The sequence below is a fragment of the Rhopilema esculentum genome, chromosome 3 (assembly GCF_057945365.1).
Source record: "Rhopilema esculentum isolate cy_ngs chromosome 3, ASM5794536v1, whole genome shotgun sequence".
Lineage (NCBI taxonomy): Eukaryota > Metazoa > Cnidaria > Scyphozoa > Rhizostomeae > Rhizostomatidae > Rhopilema > Rhopilema esculentum.
Genome location: NC_142817.1, coordinates 6,550,371 through 6,569,531, shown reverse-complemented (window position 1 = coordinate 6,569,531; position 19,161 = coordinate 6,550,371). Strand labels below are relative to the sequence as shown.

General features: G+C 35.5%; 1 protein-coding gene across 1 annotated transcript in view; it reads left to right on the top strand.

The window, feature by feature from the left end:
* LOC135692888 (endosome/lysosome-associated apoptosis and autophagy regulator family member 2) overlaps positions 1-19,161 on the top strand; it is a 77,216-nt gene that overhangs the window by 53,397 nt on the left and 4,658 nt on the right. Inside the window, exons 8-29 of the mRNA XM_089111766.1 lie at positions 5,160-5,226; positions 5,728-5,807; positions 6,012-6,100; positions 6,597-6,762; positions 7,279-7,386; positions 8,455-8,642; positions 8,816-8,883; positions 9,432-9,527; positions 9,826-9,921; positions 10,399-10,460; positions 11,410-11,479; positions 12,187-12,270; positions 12,554-12,683; positions 13,013-13,113; positions 13,549-13,661; positions 14,602-14,662; positions 15,202-15,274; positions 15,757-15,809; positions 16,485-16,566; positions 17,431-17,471; positions 17,830-17,911; positions 19,039-19,115. Coding sequence (XP_088967892.1) covers positions 5,160-5,226; positions 5,728-5,807; positions 6,012-6,100; positions 6,597-6,762; positions 7,279-7,386; positions 8,455-8,642; positions 8,816-8,883; positions 9,432-9,527; positions 9,826-9,921; positions 10,399-10,460; positions 11,410-11,479; positions 12,187-12,270; positions 12,554-12,683; positions 13,013-13,113; positions 13,549-13,661; positions 14,602-14,662; positions 15,202-15,274; positions 15,757-15,809; positions 16,485-16,566; positions 17,431-17,471; positions 17,830-17,911; positions 19,039-19,115 — 1,987 coding nt within the window. The remainder of the gene's footprint in view (positions 1-5,159; positions 5,227-5,727; positions 5,808-6,011; positions 6,101-6,596; positions 6,763-7,278; positions 7,387-8,454; positions 8,643-8,815; positions 8,884-9,431; positions 9,528-9,825; positions 9,922-10,398; positions 10,461-11,409; positions 11,480-12,186; positions 12,271-12,553; positions 12,684-13,012; positions 13,114-13,548; positions 13,662-14,601; positions 14,663-15,201; positions 15,275-15,756; positions 15,810-16,484; positions 16,567-17,430; positions 17,472-17,829; positions 17,912-19,038; positions 19,116-19,161) is intronic.

Below are 19,161 nucleotides of genomic sequence, written 5' to 3'. Positions count from 1 at the left end.
AAGAGAGGCAAGAGTAACGGTAATAGGTGAAATTGTGTTAAAAGGGAAATGAAAATTTTGAAAATATACCAGATATTGACACCAGATAAAATGTACCAGATAAATGTTAATTGAAGCGAATTATATGAAGTTGTACATACTGCAAAATTTATTTGGAATTGGAGAAGAAGTTGTTGAATGTTGAATCACAATATTCTTTCGTGAATATCTGATGAAGAAAGGAATAGATCAGTAAGCGAATATGAATTTTGCGATTTTAAAACAGGGTACGATCAGGGAGTGAATGTGTCACTTAAGGGGCAATATGAGTCTTAAAACTCTTCCAAAAATTTGTAAAGACATATGAACCTAGGGAAAAGTAAGGGCAATAAGAGGGTACAATCACGGGAGTGAATTTATCATTAAAGGGGGAATGTAAATTATAAAAATTTTCAAAGGATTTGAGGCACAGAAGTGAATTATATGAAGTTGTACTTACTGCGAAATCTATTTCGAGTTGAAGAAATTGTTGAAAATTGAATCACAATATTCTTTCGTGAATATCTGGTGAAGAAAGGAATAGATCAGTAAGCGAATATGAATTTTGCGATTCTAAAACAGGGGAGGATGAGGAGAGTGAATGTGTCATTAAAAGGGGAATGTAAATTATAAAAAATTTTCAAAGGATTTGAGGCACAGAAGTGAATTATATGAAGTTGTACATACTGCAAAATTTATTTGGAATTGGAGAAGAAGTTGTTGAATGTTGAATCACAATATTCTTTCGTGAATATCTGGAGAAGAAAGGAATAGATCAGTAAGCGAATATGAATTTTGCGATTCTAAAACAGGGGAGGATGAGGAGAGTGAATGTGTCATTAAAAGGGGAATGTAAATTATAAAAGATTTTCAAAGGATTTGAGGCACAGAAGTGAATTATATGAAGTTGTACTTACTGCGAAATTTATTTCGAGTTGAAGAAATTGTTGAAAATTGAATCACAATATTCTTTCGTGAATATCTGGTGAAGAAAGGAATAGATCAGTAAGCGAATATGAATTTTGCGATTCTAAAACAGGGGAGGATGAGGTGAGGGAAAAGTAATAGCAATGTGTGGATCTTTCTGAAAGGGTAAATGAGCAAGTATCTGTTAAAAACACACAAGAATGGTTGTATATCTAATTTTTAATTCCAAAACAGATTGCAAATTAATGCAGGGGAAAGTAAGGGTAATATGCGAATTTGGCATGAGCGGGGTAATGTAAATTTTAAAACTTTGCAAAGAAATTTGAAAAGAAATATTTGAAAGAATTGTTAATTTAACATAATTTTTTAATGTTGATTCGGAGTAGCCATGAACGACGATTATGGGATACAAAAAATATTTATAGATGATAAGCATAGATAAATGTAAAAATGTAATCTGTGATAGAAAACGGGTGTTAACAACAAATGAGGAAAATTGTAAGAATGAAAATGATAAGGAAAATTGTAAGAATGAAAATGAAAACTTACGCGCTTGTGTTTCGGTGTGACTTACAATGTTCCGAATGAGGAATGAATTGCTTTGCTGCTGGTAACTCTATATATTCTTACCTTCCAGCGTGGTCGTAGGTAATGCAGGATACATAAATGTTTGTTAAATTGGGTACTTTATGCTGAATCAATGAGTTGGGGAAACGCGACTGTGGATAATGGGGGAAACATTAATGACTATTTTTAAATCGAGTATGATACCTGTGGGTAATTTCGTATGTGGACTTCGTATCCCGGGTAAATGGTTTGTTTTAGTTATAATAGGTTTCTGAGAAATGTTCTTCCACACTGAGAATCACGTTGGCGGTTAATGATCTTGCGTCGATGCTATAGTTATATTATGAAGGGAAACATCCTGAATCGTCCGCAACCAAAACATACTTTTTTGGAAACTATCATTTTCGAAAATTGCGTCATTTTTACGTCCGTGTTAACTTCAAACGTATGTTTTGGAATGCTCAGTGCCCCACATCGCAATTCCTAATCCTGTTTCGTCTGTTTTTGGTACAACCAATGTATTTTGTTCCTTTGAAAAAATTGGAATGCTTTGCTTGTTGTGGTAATGCTTTGATGACGCCATATTGAAAATGGCGTCTTTCATGGCGACCTCCGTTGCAAATTCGCTTTGTAACAATTTTTTTGCGAACGGCCAATGCTTTGCTGTCTATTCGGAGGTCCCGGGGCTCGTACCCCCACACGGACAGGGTTTTTGCTAAGTTTGTCGTTTACGCTGCTCTTGTCGATGCTAAAATCGATGATAAAAATAAGGGAGGTTTTTGGCCGTTTTGACATTTATTTTTTCGATTTCAACATGTAAACAAAGACACATCAAGATGGCGACAAAACGGACACGTGATAGAACGCGTACACCTAAAATCGAGCATAATAACCATGAGCGCTTAGTTTAGACAATGAGATCGCATTCTTAGCACTGATAACGATCAAATTTCGACCAATCACGGTCGAGCCAGAGCTCGAACACAAAGGATTCGTACAGTGATGTACTGTACAGCGATGTACAGGCGATGATCATGACAATCATAACTTTTGCTCGTACGATGCTGAGTTTTTGGGAGAAAGGTGTCGCATTCGAACGGTTTTGATTCCGAAAATTTCGAATCGAAAATTCCATCCAGAAGGGAGAAGCGAGCTGTGACGCAACACCGTTTTCGTGCCAAAAAAATCGATGGTGATTAGCAGAGCCTTGGCAGAGCAACTCTGCGGAGATGATTGCCCTCGGCACAAAGAGGTGGCGGTTAACGACCTCGCTGACAAAGCCTAACACGCTTAACGACCCGATGTAACCTTTTCTCTGGAGAGGCAATTAGGTCCGCAAGCAAGGCAACTTCCGCCGAAAAAAAGTTTGTTTCAAGGATTTTCGACCAGGAAAACCGAGGCAGATCGCAAAAGAAAAGCTCGCTTACTACTCCTCGGGCCAGTCCGGGTCCCCGCAGGGAGAAGGCGCAACGGCGGGGCCGGGGATTCTACGGCTCCCCGTTACATCGCGCGTTGTGTACCTCCGACCGTGGTCAACCTACCTTGCCCCTTATTTGCATAGTGGCATCTTAGTATCTAAGATGAGATTTTAGTATATTGAGAAGGAATGGGAACTTTAGGGAGGAGGTTCAAGGTAGCAAGAAAAAGGACAGGCCACCCAACATAACGATACTGTTGTCTCAGGATCTGTGCCCCAACTAGCTGGCGTTTCCCACACATTCTTGTGATATAGGTCGGGAATCCTTTTCCCCTTTACCTTATAAAGTTGATGCCTCTTGTTTGTTTTAAGCCTTTTAACTTATTCACGACAGCGTTAATTCTCAGAATTTAATCTGTCCTCTTTTCTGCGCGATACTTCAGTGTTTTGAAGCCGCGAAATTCTAAAAAGCTTTCCTCTCAACTTTGAAAGGGATTATTCAATCTCAAGCTGCCTATTAGAATTGCGAGAAAAGGCTTCTGAAATGGAAGGATAGCATGTGAATAATAACTCCACATTGAAAATTTTCATCGATCGACGATAAAATGATCTGCTTATCCAGATTTTATTGATACCTGAATTTGCATAAATTATGAAACAAAAGAGAGAAATCCATTGTTGTTAGTTTATGCAAAACCATAATTAGAGTATCATGATGCTGTTAAAACATATGGTCTACGCTGGTCTTTGTAGACGGAGCTGTCTAGTTTCCATACTGCTCGACCTGATAACGTAATTAGTTTACCCTAAACCTAAACCTAACCCTAACCCTAACCCTAACCCTAAACCTAAACCTAACCCTAACCCTAACCCTAACCCTAACCCTAACCCTAACCCTAACCCTTTACTTGAAATAATTAATCATACTAATTTATGGCTTTTAATCATGCTTTTTTATGACTATAAGGTCGAGCAGTATGGAAACTGGACAATTCCTTTGTTATTGATGCCTTTGGACCTTAGGGACCAAGGCATCTGAAGAGCCTCTTTTTCGGCCATTGTTATTAATGCTTAAAGTATAGTATTTAGTGGTATTTTTTTACCTGAAAACTTTTAATCAAACAAAGAATTTATAACGTTAAGTGTTTTATTTGGGATTTGATGAAAAATTCTGTGAGTAGTAAACTTTTTCTTATCATCTAAAGAATCCCTGAATGCAAATGCGATCTTTAGGCCCTTGTAACAGAATTATCAATTCATACAATAATATATAAAGTCTATTTCCAGGTTCTTTAAGATATGTTCGGTAGTTTGGCCGATTTTGACGGAAATAGGTGACATCTTTCCACAAACTTCAAAAAAGGCTTTTGTCCAATGGCTGCATCGAAAATTTGAAAAACAACAACAACAGCGCCACCATGTTTTTATACTATTATGCAGGCCTATTTTAACCAATTCTGAAAAGGTTATTATTGTTTCCTAAGGAATTGTAAACCTTAGCATGTCTGCCTGCTCTCTGTATTTGCAATTCTTGACTAACAAAAATGTTTATTGCTGTGAAAAATTGTGCAAAATGTATTATTTTTTATGAATCCATTAATGTATTATTATTAATGTATCCGGTCGTTAAACGACGTCAAAGTTTTCTGCTTATCGTAAATTCAAGTATGATTAAATAATTGTTTCTAGTTTTTCGATTATAACAGTTTTTGCCCAACACAGTTACGATGACACAAGCGTGAAATTCCTCTTTTTCTTTCTTGAACCTAGAACTAAAATTGAAAGTTTGTCAACCAAAGTTGTGTCGTTCTGGGTAAAACTTAAAATATATTTGAACAAACAATTCCGAACAATATTTGTGACAGAATTGAATTTTTGCAATTTTCTACTTTTCGTTGCTCCTGTAAACGCGACCCCCTACTTTCCCCCCTTTTCCCCCCTTTTCCCCCTTTTCCCCCTTCCCCCCTTCCCCCCTTCCCCCCTTCCCCCCCTTCCCCCCAAGGAATGTAGGGTTAGAAGTTATATCAATTTTTGCTTATAAAAAACATGCATGCATTCAAAATTGAACTGAAGACAGGAGAAAAGTTTTTTTAAATAGAAAAAGAAAACATCAACTTTCATGATGATTCTCAACTTTTTTTTGTCATGGGTTGTAGTTGTATCTTCAACTATATTAGAAGAGATGTTGATAAAATGATTTTTGAAATATTAGATATTTTTCTTCTTTAAGGCTTGTCATACACCTCTGAATGCACCAATTGTGAACCAGGAACATACAGTGGCGAAGGAGCCGCGTAGTAAGTTATAAAGATTTTATTCCAGTTAATAATTTCATTGTACTTTGAAATTAGAATGACCTATATTTTTTATTGTATTTTGAGATTGTTTAATAACATTAAAACATTGTTTAAGCCCTCTTTTACCTTGACTGTCGAAATTGTTTGCAACAAAGAATCATCCAGAGCTCAGTGTATCAATTCTAAAATTTTTTAATCTAGATAAAGGCTCGTAAAACATTTTTTGCATCTGTCTCTAAGAAAATCCTTACCTGCTTTTAACATCTTCATAGCTTCTAGTTTTTCATGCTGTTTGTTCATGAATTGCTAATTTACCACTAGATGCAATTAAGTAAATGGCAACTGGACTTGTTCTGATTTGCAAAACAGCTGCATTTTCCTACCGACAGTCTTCTGCCACACCACGTTTCATACAGCTATTAAAAGTAGTTGCGCGTCCTATTGTAAATATGAAGATTTATAAATCACTACATATTGAATGTATCTAACATCCCATTTCAGCTGTAAGAAGTGTGACGCAAACACATTTTCCAAGGAAGGTGCTGATTCTTGCACCAAATGCGCAAGTAACGAGTATTCAGGTAAAGTTAAAATGTCTAGTTTTTCAGTAAGAGTAAAATGTCTCAGATATGATCAGTTTTTAAGTGGATCTGAGTTTCTGTTATTTGCAAGTCTATCAAACAAGCTCTTTTCTCTAAAAAACATTTCATTTGTTGTTTTCAATAAAAAACTTTTTATTCGAATGTATATTCCTAAATATTAAGTTTTCTTCTTTTTCTTAAAAGCTCCTGGGTCAGTTAAATGTTTGAAGAAGCCGAAATGCTCGTCGAAAGATTTCTATGAAATGTGGAGTGACTGTGACGCAAAGAGCAAGGTTTGTTGACATTTTGATATGTCAATGACCTTAAAAGTCCATCTTCCTCTCCACATTGGATGCACGTTTGCAAAATTGTTTAGTGTAAAGATTTCTGTGTCAGTGTAATAATATGAGATCACTACTAGATGGCCAGATATCTCTCAAAGATTTCAACAAGACTACCGCATTACTGTAAAGATGTGAGTTTTTTCTCAGACTTTTTGCAAAGAGTCCTGCAAGAATAATTCATGGTTTTTCAAGATTACTGCAAGATTTCTGCATTCGTTTTAAGGCATAAGATTTCCCTAAGTTTGCAGCATTTTTTCTGCCGTTAACGCAAATAATTTAACTGAGGTTAGCACGTGTAACAGTAGCAACAGCAATCGTAAAACAACAGACTTAACATTGAAGGTTTGGACTTTTCAACTTTAAACCACCGTCTTACTTAACAACACGACTTTGTGATTTTAAGATAATACACTGTCGATTCTTAGCAACCCTCTTGATTTTTTAGACACAAAGAACCTTCTTCTGGGTGATTCCTAAGATATGCGAAGGGGGTATAGCACTGCCGCCTCCCGCTGAGGAGATGGACTGTCCGCCTTGTAACCCCGGACAGTTTAAAAATGGCAGCCAGTGTGCCTTTTGCGGCCAAGGTCAATACAGTGATGGCAAAAGTGGTATGTCCTGTTTCTTCCCTACATATTTGTTCTTATTTTACGAACTTTTGGGAAATCTTAAGGGCAAAGAAAAATGATGATATAAAACATATGGAAGAAAATATGTTTGAATTCAATTAATGGTTTGCAAATATAGAAATTTTAGGCCAGTGAATGAGAAAATTCTGATAGTGGATAGATCAGCCTTAATGTAGGTAGGTCTTTAGGGCAAAGTAAAAAGACAAAGCATCATGACAAACCATCCTTTGTGAAGAGGGGCCTTGTATGTAAGTGAAAAATATGCTTCTATCTGAAAATTATATTGAGAAATTTATCTGATAAAATGCTACTTTCACTAAAATCTCAATTTTGTTGTGTATGCAAGGCTCTCTTTAAACTGAATTTGACACTTTGACACTACCCACAGGAGATTTTGTGGATGCAAGACGCCCCTATGCATTTTATTTGTTGCTGAATCGGTTATATTTCAGCATGTTATTTTGGTATTTCAACAACTTTTCCATATTGATATTTCAGCTTGCAAAAAATGTCCACCGTCTACCTCACCAGATGTCGGGCTATTCTTCAGATGGTGGCGGAACCTACCTAAGAATCTGTTCGAGTTTTTCTGCTTATCGGAGAAAGGTAAGTTCCAGGCAAATATTATCTGTTTTTCAGTCTGTCTTCTTGTTCCTTAGAATCTCGAAGGCTTTGTGCACTTAAATTATCTGTTACCTGCGCTGTTGCAATGTATGTTTTATTTCTGCAGCCTTGCATATTTTTTATCTCAACTCTTTTTTTACCGGTCTCTTTAAATAACAACTTGACACTTTAATCAGCAATGAAAAGTGAATGCAAAAGCTATAGTAAAGCTATGAAAAAAGTGTTGTTCAGGTGTTAAGGGTAGAGGAATAATGTACCATATCCTTTGCATGATGGTTCCGACATCTGTCAACAACATTAGACTAGAATCTGTATCAAATTCTTCATAATATAGTCTTTATTTTGGCACTATTTTGTAAGCTTCAGGCTGCCTTGCTGTTTGTGATCCAAACGATAAAATGGATCAAAATCAATCCAAAACTATCGTTGCCCTACTCAAACCTCTTTTAACTATCGATCGACTACAACCTTGGGCACATCTTTTGAGACAGACACATATTCACGTATCTCAGTAGCATGCATGTAAATTTGAACATCTAAGCATCCCCCCCCCCCCCATATTTCTAAAAGTGATCGTATATTGCACAAAAACATTCCAGCTAACCTCTAGGAGTCTTTGAAATACATTGAGGTACCTAATTTTACCAAATAAAAACTCTACAATACACAGAAATGCTACTCGTTTCGAGGTGCTAAGTTTTGGAATGTCTTTTCAGCTGAGTGTAGGCAGGCATTTTCCCTGAGAAACTTTTAACAATTTCATGTTTAATTGTAAAAATATTTGCCATTTTGATCTTTCTATCATAAATATTTGTTTTAGATAACTATTTTTTATTATGGAAGGGTTTTATAATGTTAGGGATATATTGAATTGTTATTAGGTTAATATAATTTTTGTGATATCATTATTTTTGTGACTTTTTATATTGGGAAAACAGTATTGCTGAAGATATACCCTTCAATTATCTGCCTTCAGGAAGCTTTTGAAAATAAATCAATATTTTTGGTTGAAAACAAACCACCTCAGCATGTCTTGATGCTTCTTTTCAGAGAGATCTTGCAAATCAAGCACAGGTTGGCGACAATTTAACACATACATGGATACAGGGGTTGGCCATGCTGATGACGCTGAAGTTGGCTTGATGCTTCGAGTGCCTGGATTCAAAAGTGCAACATCTACCTTTGTAATTGAATTTGAAGTTCAATGCAAGTCATTTTGTACCTTCATTATCGAAATGGTGAGCTCAAAATTACCTTCTCCTCAACCAACATGCTTTAACTTTGTTATTTTTCTGGTTTGTGACAGTCTTATGTTTGACTCAGATGAGACCTTGCAGAGTGTATCGATTGCTTTTGGAAAAGCGCTGTGTAGCAAGTATTTTGATTTTACAATATCTTATCATCATTTCAGCGTCGACCAATGCAAGGAAAGATGACAATCTTGACTAAACATGGCATGCAACCCAAAACAAAGTTCATGTAAGATTTTAGCATACAAGTCACGATCCTTTAAAGACAATTGAAAGTCCTTTGATCGTTGTCTGTGTAGATGTGTTCAGATTCAAACACTAAATTGAGCTTGAAGGGTGTGTTGATAGAAATCTTGGTCATAAAATGATCCGGGATAGTCCAATCTGAGATTTACCAGAATCAATTCAGATCCGAGTAAGGGGAGATCCAACCAAGGTCCCAGATTTTCCAATTTTGGATAAACCATATCAATCTTGCTCCGAGATTGTCCAATCTGGGTTGCATCATCAATCCTATTCCGAGTTTGTCCAATCTGGAATAGACCAGATTCATCTAGCACTGAGATAGGCCGACTTGAATAAAAACACTTCAATTTCAATATTTTTTCATGATCTGGCAGTGATTGAAATTACTAGCCTGGAAACAGCTCTTGTTGTGAGTAAATTATTGGAAAATATTTTTTGGGCATAAATACAACTTTTCATAATCCTCTCCTGACGTTGAGAGTTTCCCTCATATACCGGATCATACTTTATAAAGGAATCGATTTGTTACAGATATAAAATCAATGGCGATGGGCCAGCATCCTTCCGCATGAAATTCATCAAAAACGAAGGTGATCCTGATGATGATTATGAGTATTCTCAAGACAGGTATTTTCATTTCAGTTGCCTTTCCAAATTCTGTAATGTTTCTCGTTTTAATGTGATGCAGGGCTCAACTCAACTCTTCAAAATTGATTCGTGAAAATTTGAGACTGTATTTTACGATTCTGCATATATGGTTGTTCCGCTACATGGAGTTTTCAATGCTAATTATTCGCTGTTCTATATAGTTTTATCAGACATTTCAGGCATTTGCCTTAACTTATTAAAAAATATATACCCATCAATCTTGATTTGGTTTACCCGCGTTTCTGTTTTATAATTAATTTGTATAACGCTTTAATAGGTTTATTTTATATGCGATGAACGTGACAAATTCTTTCAACGGTGGAGCGAGTCAGTGCAGCGAGTGCCCGCTTGGAGTCGGCAGCGAAGGCAAAGGGTATGTTTCTGTATTTTTCACTTGCATTTCCTCGTTAAAGGAAGGTGTATTTTGGACATGGATTAAGCAGCAGCCATATCAAACAATGTACAGATGATTTTTGTCAAAATATTCATTGCTTGAATAAAAAAAAACTGTTGAGGTACCGGTTGGACTTCTTTCTTTCATCAGATAATGAGACACTAGGCCTTCAGTTTTAACAATGCAATTCATTCTTATATCAGCAGATAAGTTTGATTTCGAGATCGTATGATATTTCCAACCAAAGAAGCTTGCACACCGCAAGAGCGAGGGAACAAAACACTCTGTTAAAGGCGATATACAATGGCAAATTGAAGAAAATTGCTCAATTTTGCGATTAAGTGATTGAACCCCCCCCCCCCCCCTCGACCTAGTATTCCTGGCTTCCTTGTCTCTTGTCTCTTGTCATCCACTTCCTTATAAACCCGTGTGCATCTTTGAGCTATCTATTTGCAGTTGTGTCCAGTGTGGTGAAGGCAGCTATTTGGAAAACAAAGAGTGTTTCAAATGCCCAAAAGGTAAGTGCTCATGTTTCATTGTGTTTTTAAAGTCTTGTTGATCGAGGAAACCCTGTTATGGCGTTTGTTTTACAGATATGTTGTTATTATGCTGTTTTTTCATTCTTAATCTTTCATTTACTTTATTCGTCGTCGTCTAAGAACCCTGTCCCGTAAGGACGTTGGTGATCATGGACTTCCAACTCTTTCTGTCTTTTGTGGTCTTTAATATTTCTTCTTCTGTTATCCTCATCCATCTACAAATGCTGGCGATGTATGTTAGTCTTTGCCGTCCTTTGCTTCTCTTTCCGTTGATCTTTCCAGTCACACTAAGATTTTCTAACTCTTCTTTACGCATTACATATCCTAAAAAATCCAACTGTCTTTTTCGAATTGCTCAATTAGCAATGCTTAAAAAGCAGGGCCCTTGTCTCAATAGCCGTTTTTGGAGTTTTTTTAAGGGTCCTAAACAACAAGTACAAATAATATTTGAAGTTACTGTATTACAGTTATTGTCATTAGTTAAGATTTAGAACTGTAATGTAATCTCTTCGCATATTTGTATTTAAACTTTAGCTTGTATTTCTGGTTTTTGAAATGAAAATGAATTTGAATACCGCTTTATTGGAAGAAGCTGAAATATATCATGAACGTTAATGTACTTACATTCAATATACCATTTTTTACCTTGATTTTCAGATAGCTCATATGTTTGGCTCTTTTTTCTTCCTTCAGTATTTTGCTATGCGTATAGTAATGAATTTCTCAAATATAATCTATTTTAAGATTTCATCATGGAAGTGTGATCTGTTGAAATTTTTTCCATTCCAAATTTTCATGGACATTTGTAGGTCAGTTTGAAAATTTGACTTACACTTTAATATGCCAAGTTTAACTTGTTAAGCTAATGCAATTTTAGCTTTAATTTTGTTCGGTCTTCAAATTTCCAAATTGTTTTATTTTATTCCAGGCACGTATCTTGATGCGAAGAACCCGTTTCATTCAAATGCATGCAAGAAATGTAGTCCAGGCACAAAGAGGTAGCTGCCTATCACACTATTTTCACCGTTCTAGTTGGCATTTTCCTATCGTTTATTTGAAGATAACTTAAGGAAACAGCCTTGTGACAGTATTTACAAGTGAATAATCTTTGTTTTTGAAAGGTCTTTACATACGCCTATGTATTATAAGTTATATTTCTTTGATTTTGCTCAGCTTAGTTTTTCTGTTGCTCCAGAGCCTGTTTCATTTTTAGCAATGTAGATCAGCTATACTTACGGGAAATGTGGCTATAAAGTACAAGATTGCTTTAAACTTGATCTAAGTTCATTCGTTTTGTTGATCCGGCTGGTGACCTCTGATACTTTGACAATGTGACCTATGACTTTACGACCTTTGGTCCTTTATGCTTCATCGCACCCTTGCTGTACTAATCGTATAACATGCTCTGCAATGACGGTTGCAACATGTACGTTTTGGAAACTATGGATGAAAAGCTACTCTGCTTTTTTGCACAAAAGTTGAACCCTAATGAGAACTATGAGTTCTAAATAGATTTGAAACCAACCTTCAACCAGTGTAACTCAAGGTAGCACGGGTCAAAGTAACTCACTTTTTAATTTCATTTTTCTATTCATCTACAATTATCTATTATGTTGAACCGTACCATTATCTTCATGATTTCCTTGTCTTTTTCTTCTTTCTTGAAGTTGTTCTAGCAGACTAAACTCGTATTTTTCCACCCCAGCTCCGAGGGATCCTCGCATTGCTACTCTGACTGCCATGTTCATTCGCCCGATGGCCGCCATTTTGATTTTACTGCTCTCGGAGGGTAAGGTTATTGTATTTTCTAAATCATTTAAAGTATATAATTGTTCTAAATGGTTGTATTTGTACCTTTCATGCACAGTAGGGTGCAAAAAGTATTATTCAAATAACTTATTTTATTTTTCATACGAATTTTCTCCATTTAGGGCATGAGGAATGATAAAGATTTCTTAGAATCATTAATTGAGTAAAATATTTTTGTTTACCAAATCTGTTTAGGAAGATTGAGTCATTATTCATTAATCATCTCAAACTTTATTCAAAAACATTATCTTTCATTTCACAAGGTACATGCAGAGAAAAAATTCAAAGATGTTCACAAGCCACGGATATCCGTTTTACAGACTTTTTAACGTCACAGTTTGTGGCAAGGAAGATGCTGTATCCACCTGTATGAACAACTTCACCAAAGAAGAAGTAAGTAAAAGGTTTATTAATTAACGAGAGGTGAAATAAGAACTAAAAGATGTCCCGTGGTTACTCTGAATGTCCTTCACAAACAGCGTAGGACCCAGCATCAGATTAAGATATAACCAAGTTCTTGGATCATCACAGCCCTGTATTAAATTGAAATAAGCTTATTTATGTTCACAGATTTTTATAGATAGTAATAGACTGAAACCAACGTTTGAGAATTATCTGTAATATCGTTGAGTTTAGTGGTTAAACAAAATCATTCATGCCTTGTCACCGTATTGTGGTTTCTATGGCCTATGTAGTTGCTGATTTTTGAAGTTTTTATTTAGAGCAAAGACCATTCCTCAAAAGCAATAAAAGCTATGATATGCAGAAGCACAGTTATTCCGTCTCATGAAAGAAAGGAAAACATAATCGCACAGTCTATGAGGTAATTTTGCAGTTATATACCGTAAAAACGACAGTTAATACTGTCGGAAATTGTCAGACTAAGCAAATGTCGGACCTATCTTGGGTGCGACTTTTGACTTGAATATGATAGGAAAATGCAAAGGGAATAGAAGGCCAGTCCGACTTAGTCAAAATTCGAGTTATCCCGAGCACGACTTAACGGGATTCAACTGTTTGAAGGAAATGTGTATGTTGTACAAGATGATTTGTACCAAGGAAAACATCATATGAGACATAAAATTTGAGGGAATATTGGAATTGTTTTCCTTAATAATAACAGTCAAATGCTTTCATTCCGAAACCAAACTTTCAATGGCATGTCACCTTGTCCAAGATTATTTTCTTATAGTTGCTATTAAGAAAATGCATGTTTAGGAAGCTACTTTTAACAAAATGAATCCGTGTCTCTTTTTAGCTTAGGGGATTACTTGGAAAAGATTACATTTGGGAATCCTTACAAGACGTCGAATGATGACAACCAGACGCGATCTGCTGCTGCAGAAGAAAAGTCGCATCGGACCCGAAGAGGTGGGAAACGTTTATTATAATTTCTGATCTGGACTCTATACCATTGATGAAACCTAGAAATAGTAATGGGAAAGATTTTCATACCCAGGGAATTTGTAAGAAGCGGATACAGACTAAAGTCTGTTTTTGCCCTTAGAATATACTATACAGTTTGAGCCATGCAAAATGATGTATATATCTTTAAAGAAAAATTTTGATTTAATTTCAATAATATTCTCATAGAAAGTTTCAAATTTTATCTTTCTGTAATAAGATTTTTACTATTAATGTTTTCTGGAAATTTTTCATTTGTTTGCCTGAAGGAAAACAATTCTTCAATCGAAATGCCATAACTATGTCAATCTCTGAAGCTTTGAATCTTTGTAAAGTGCTGATTTTTCCTAAATGGACGAAATGATTATCTTTGCAAATATTAATCTTTGTACTTTGGAGATAATAATCTAGAATGGGGAAGGACTTTTTGCAATCTGTTCCTCAGACATCTAAGAGCAACCAGTTATGCGAAAAATTCTAAGTGAAATGTTTTAGACAAACGCGCAAAACAATTTCATATATAGTCCAACTTCTATCCTCCGCCTAATCAAACATGACAGTGTGTCAATTTTAATAGCAGATTATCAAAGTTGAACGTGAAATACGGCGTACACAATCTCAAAACGATCTTAAGGCCTGAGCGTGCAAATTCTTCATCTTACTCATTATGCCAAGTATTTTCATACTGGTTGGTGAATCATTGAACCAAAAAATCAAAATATTCTTTAATTTTTGCTTTCACTATGAGAATATGTGTCAAAGATAAATAGAAATCTGCATGTATTTAGTAAGAACGTATAGAGCATCGTGGGTCAATTAAGAGTTTGATAACTTTGTGTCAAAAGCCTTGAAAGTTTGTAGTTCTGAGTACCTCAATGTTCAATAACTCACCGTATTATTCTTGTAGACGAAAACATGAACCATGATGTTCTTCCAACCGATGTTAACTTTTTCTTCAAATCGCTCCAGTACGTATAACCCCTTCTTATATTTACAGCTGATACAAACACAGACACAATCACCTATACCACCAACCATATCAATATAAGCCTGTCGCTGTTCCTACTTGCAGGCCATTGTGAACATAATAAATCACTTCACGTGTCCCCAAACTTGTTGTATCACTCTTGTATAATTTTCTCTCACAATTCAGTAATATTGTGTGATATTTCATCCAAAAACACCAGAATACCTGGATACCGTTAGTTTCATATTTCAAGTTTTATCTGTCAGTTTTAGGTTTCATTGTGCATTTTTATTTGTTTGTGATTTGCTAAAACATACTCACTGTTATGCAACAAAATTCGTTTAGTTTTTGTCAAACACACATTGCAAGAAAGTCAAACTTTCTTGTAGCATATCATTCAAATAAAATGCCTTTTGAATTCACTTGTCCCTTTTATCCGCACTTCATAATACGTTATACCTATTATTATCATGGGTAAAACGTTGTTCTTTCTGAAAACTTTTCGATTTGTGTTTATTTAACTGTATGTAACTCCAACAGATCTAGTGCTCGATGCACAAAAGGCTACTCAACCATCATTACAATGAGGTGTGACCAAACTGCGGTCGATAGGGTATGGTATCTTCTTTTAAATATTGAAAGTTATTTCGATGTTAGATAGCTCATTTTTACATTTTTGTGACTTGTAACGACTCTTCTACATGATTAGTGCAAAATTTTTTTCGATATTTCTTTGCGGTTTAAAAATCTGTTTGAATAGATAGGCGACTCTTACTTTTTCATGTCAATTTTAAAGATATCTTTTCCTTCTTTTATTACCTACTTTCCCCCTTCTGTCTGCCCTTCTGTCTTTCATATCTTTCTTTTTCCTTTCACACTGTCTCTTCCCATCCTTCCCCCCTTTTTTCTTTCTCTCTCTTTTCCCTCTTTCCTTCCTTTCTTCACTCATTCCTTCCTTTTTTCTTCGTTCTTTCTCTATTTTTCTTTCCTTCCTTCCTTTCTTTTTCACTTCTCAATCTTCCACATCTTAATATCATACTTATTTCTTGTCTGAATATTTTAACTCATGTCGGTTTTTCCTCTATCTGTTTACAGGGCTACATAGCACCTTCTCCTGGATGTGTTACAGGAACATGTGATGGTTGTTTGTGAGTAGATTTTGACCAGTTTTTCTTCACAAAAGCAATATTCTCATGCTTGTATAAGCAGCTTCTATCTGTTTGAAAAACTATACAGATTAGCAACAAATGAAGTTCCCCACAGATAGATTATCTCATCTCACAGTTCGAGAACCCCGTGCATAGCATGCCATGATGTTAGGGTGCCTGGTATCCTGGAAAACAAAAGCTCATTTTGGTGGTTTCTTGTTTTATTAAGAACCGATTTCCCCTTTAATTGTTAATCAATGAATCAAGACCTTCCAGAAAGAGATATGTGTCGCCTGTTTTGCCTTGTATATATTCCTCTTGTTTCTTGTGTTATCACAGAGATATTCTTTATGTCACAATTAATCAACGATCTAGCCTTTTTGTTTCTATCAATTTTTTTAAGATTGGTACTGTCTATCGTACAGTACCAAGCTAAATGACTAGCTACACTGGATCGTCTAAAGCCAACCGCACCGAAAGGCAGGGTTTAAAATCCTCTCCAAAATCGCTCCAAGATCAATTATATTTTCCAATTTGTAAACAAGTGACTCATCAGTGTATTTCGTGGCTGAGCGTCGGCATTCTATAGTACCCAATATATTCAGCCTGACAGTATATCAGTAGATTAAACAAGCCTTTGATGTTTTTGCTTTTAAAGTATGGCTTTCTTTCTAGGTATCAACTATTCTGGCACTCAGTGCACGCATGCCCGTTGTGTACATATTCCGATTATCAAAACATCACTTCAGCCTGCATAGTAAGACAACTTCCAAATTCCCAACACTTACATAGACTGCACTCAGTTCCTCCTTCTGTCTTAGATTCTCTCTTGCTTATCGGATTTCCTCGCTTGGAATTTTGAAAATATAAATGTTCTAGTGTATCCTGATCCATCCTGATCTTGGGTTTTTTTCGGCCTAAAATCTTTCATAATGTTTTTCGCATGCTTATTTTTTTGCTTGCTCTACTGATTTTATATGCCACGTTACTTTGAAGAATAATGTTGTATTATAAAAAGCTTCCTTAGGTGAAGCTGAAAAATTCTATCCTGATGACAAAATTTCAGTAATAACTGGAAGTTCATCAGGTCACTGCACATTTGACATGTAAAGATGACTTCACAGGTTGCTAACAATGTTGCTTTGACAAATCTCTATTTACTCGATGTTAAAGTGAAATGGATGCCCTGTAAAAACACGTGAGCATATCTGTAATACCGTTCACCTGTAGGACTTTCTGTCCTTTGTAGGGAACTGTCTTCGTCGGGGGAGGTGGGGGAGGTTTCTGCTAGAATCAGGTATTTCCGAGAGGGAGGTTGTTTGTACAAGTCCTTTGCCGAGGAAATATTTATGAAAAACTGATTGTCCGCTATTTCGAAGTGTTTGTTATTGAGAGGTGTCTGTTGATCGAGTTTTCAAAATTTGCCTCCCACTGATCACCAGTATTTGTTAGACGATTAATGTAAACAGATTGAACCCGATTATTACGTTTTCCAATTTACGCTGTCTTGAACAAATATAGTCTTCAGAGCTATAAATACGAAATTCTGTGTTTGAAATTCAGTCCTAGATGAAAGGCAGAGTTTTCAAAGATATAACTTCAATGTGTTTTCTTATTTTAGAAGGGGAAGGTTACAAAACATTACGTATGGAACTATCCAAAGTAAGAACCTTAGATTTGGTTTAGATTCATGTTAGATTGATGTCGGATTATACCAATCTTATTTCGGCCCAGTTTGACCTTGGATTAGAAAATTTTCCATTTCTCTCTGAACCGTGGTAATCCTCGGATATTTATTGTTTGAAATGATGAACAAACATGCTCCTGTATTTCCAACCTTTTCATTCTTTTCATTCTGTTGTATGTTTTTGTTTAGTATATTGATTTTTATATGAGTCATTTCAAGCACAAGCCTTTTTTCAAACACGAACCAAAGTTCTCCTTTTTACATAATGCCGAGCATTCTAATTTTTGCCCACTTTCTCGTTTCCCGTTTTGAGCTGTGTTTTTGTCTCGACAGAATGTGCAAGGATGGTGTGGAGCTTCCTGAATCAACATCAAGAAACTGTTCTGTTTTAGAAAGAACAGTATTAGATTTAAAGGTATATATCATAGTAACTTACATTCTTAAAATATTATCACATATCTTGGCAAGTTGACATGTCAAAGGCAGTCATATTGTGCTATTAGCTTGTGTTAACTAGCTGTTGTATTTTAACAATGACAGCAAATGTGATGTTATTCTTCTTGTTCTACCATTTACTGGCTTCAATATTCATTCATAGTTAATATTCCTTCGTATTCTTCCATTGCAATATCTTTTCATTTTAAATACTATTAACAGGGTTCAATATTTACTCTTAGATAATATTCCTTCGTATTCTTCCATTGCAATATCTTTTCATTTTAAATACTATTAACAGGCTTCAATATTCATTCATAGTTAATATTCCTTCGTATTCTTCCATTGCAATATCTTTTCATTTTAAATACTATTAACAGGGTTCAATATTTAAGCTTAGATAGTATTACTTCGTATTCTTTCATTGCAATATCTTTTCATTTTAAATACTATTAACAGGCTTCAATATTCATTCATAGTTAATATTCCTTCGTATTCTTCCATTGCAATATCTTTTCATTTTAAATACTATTTACAGGCTTCAAGATTTACTCTTAGATAATATTCCTTCGTATTCTTCCATTGCAATATCTTTTCATTTTAAATACTATTAACAGGCTTCAATATTTACTCTTAGATAATATTCCTTCGTATTCTTTCATTTCAATATTCTTTCGAAATGCTACGAACAGGCCTCAATATTTACTCCTAGTCAATATTCCTTGGTTCAATGACTTTTGTCAAGCAACAGTAATTAAAGGCATCGAGTCATGGTAAATAGGCTTTCTCTATAGGGGGTCATTTGGTTTCGGCGTGATCACTGCTGTTTCATGTGATATTGGCATCCGTTGTTGACAACTTGCTATTGATGGAAACTGTTATGTTAATCAGTACGAGGTGAGTTCATGTGACCAGGTCAAGGTCAACCAATAGCATCGCAGTCATGGAAATCATGACTCGGCGGATTTTGGCACTTATGGTATACCCAGTTTTTTTAATCATGACTCCATGCCTTTAACTACTGTTTAAATCAGACCCTGTGTACGTGTTTTTGTCACATTTTGCAATTTTTGCACTCTAAAATTCATCTTTTCTTATTCGTTTTAGATATTCATAATTGTTTTCATTTTCATGGGTCTTCTGTTGATCCTTCTGATAATAGTACTGTATTGCCGAAACAGAAGGTATGTGTTTAATATTATTCAATTTCCTTCAATTTCCTTCAATTTC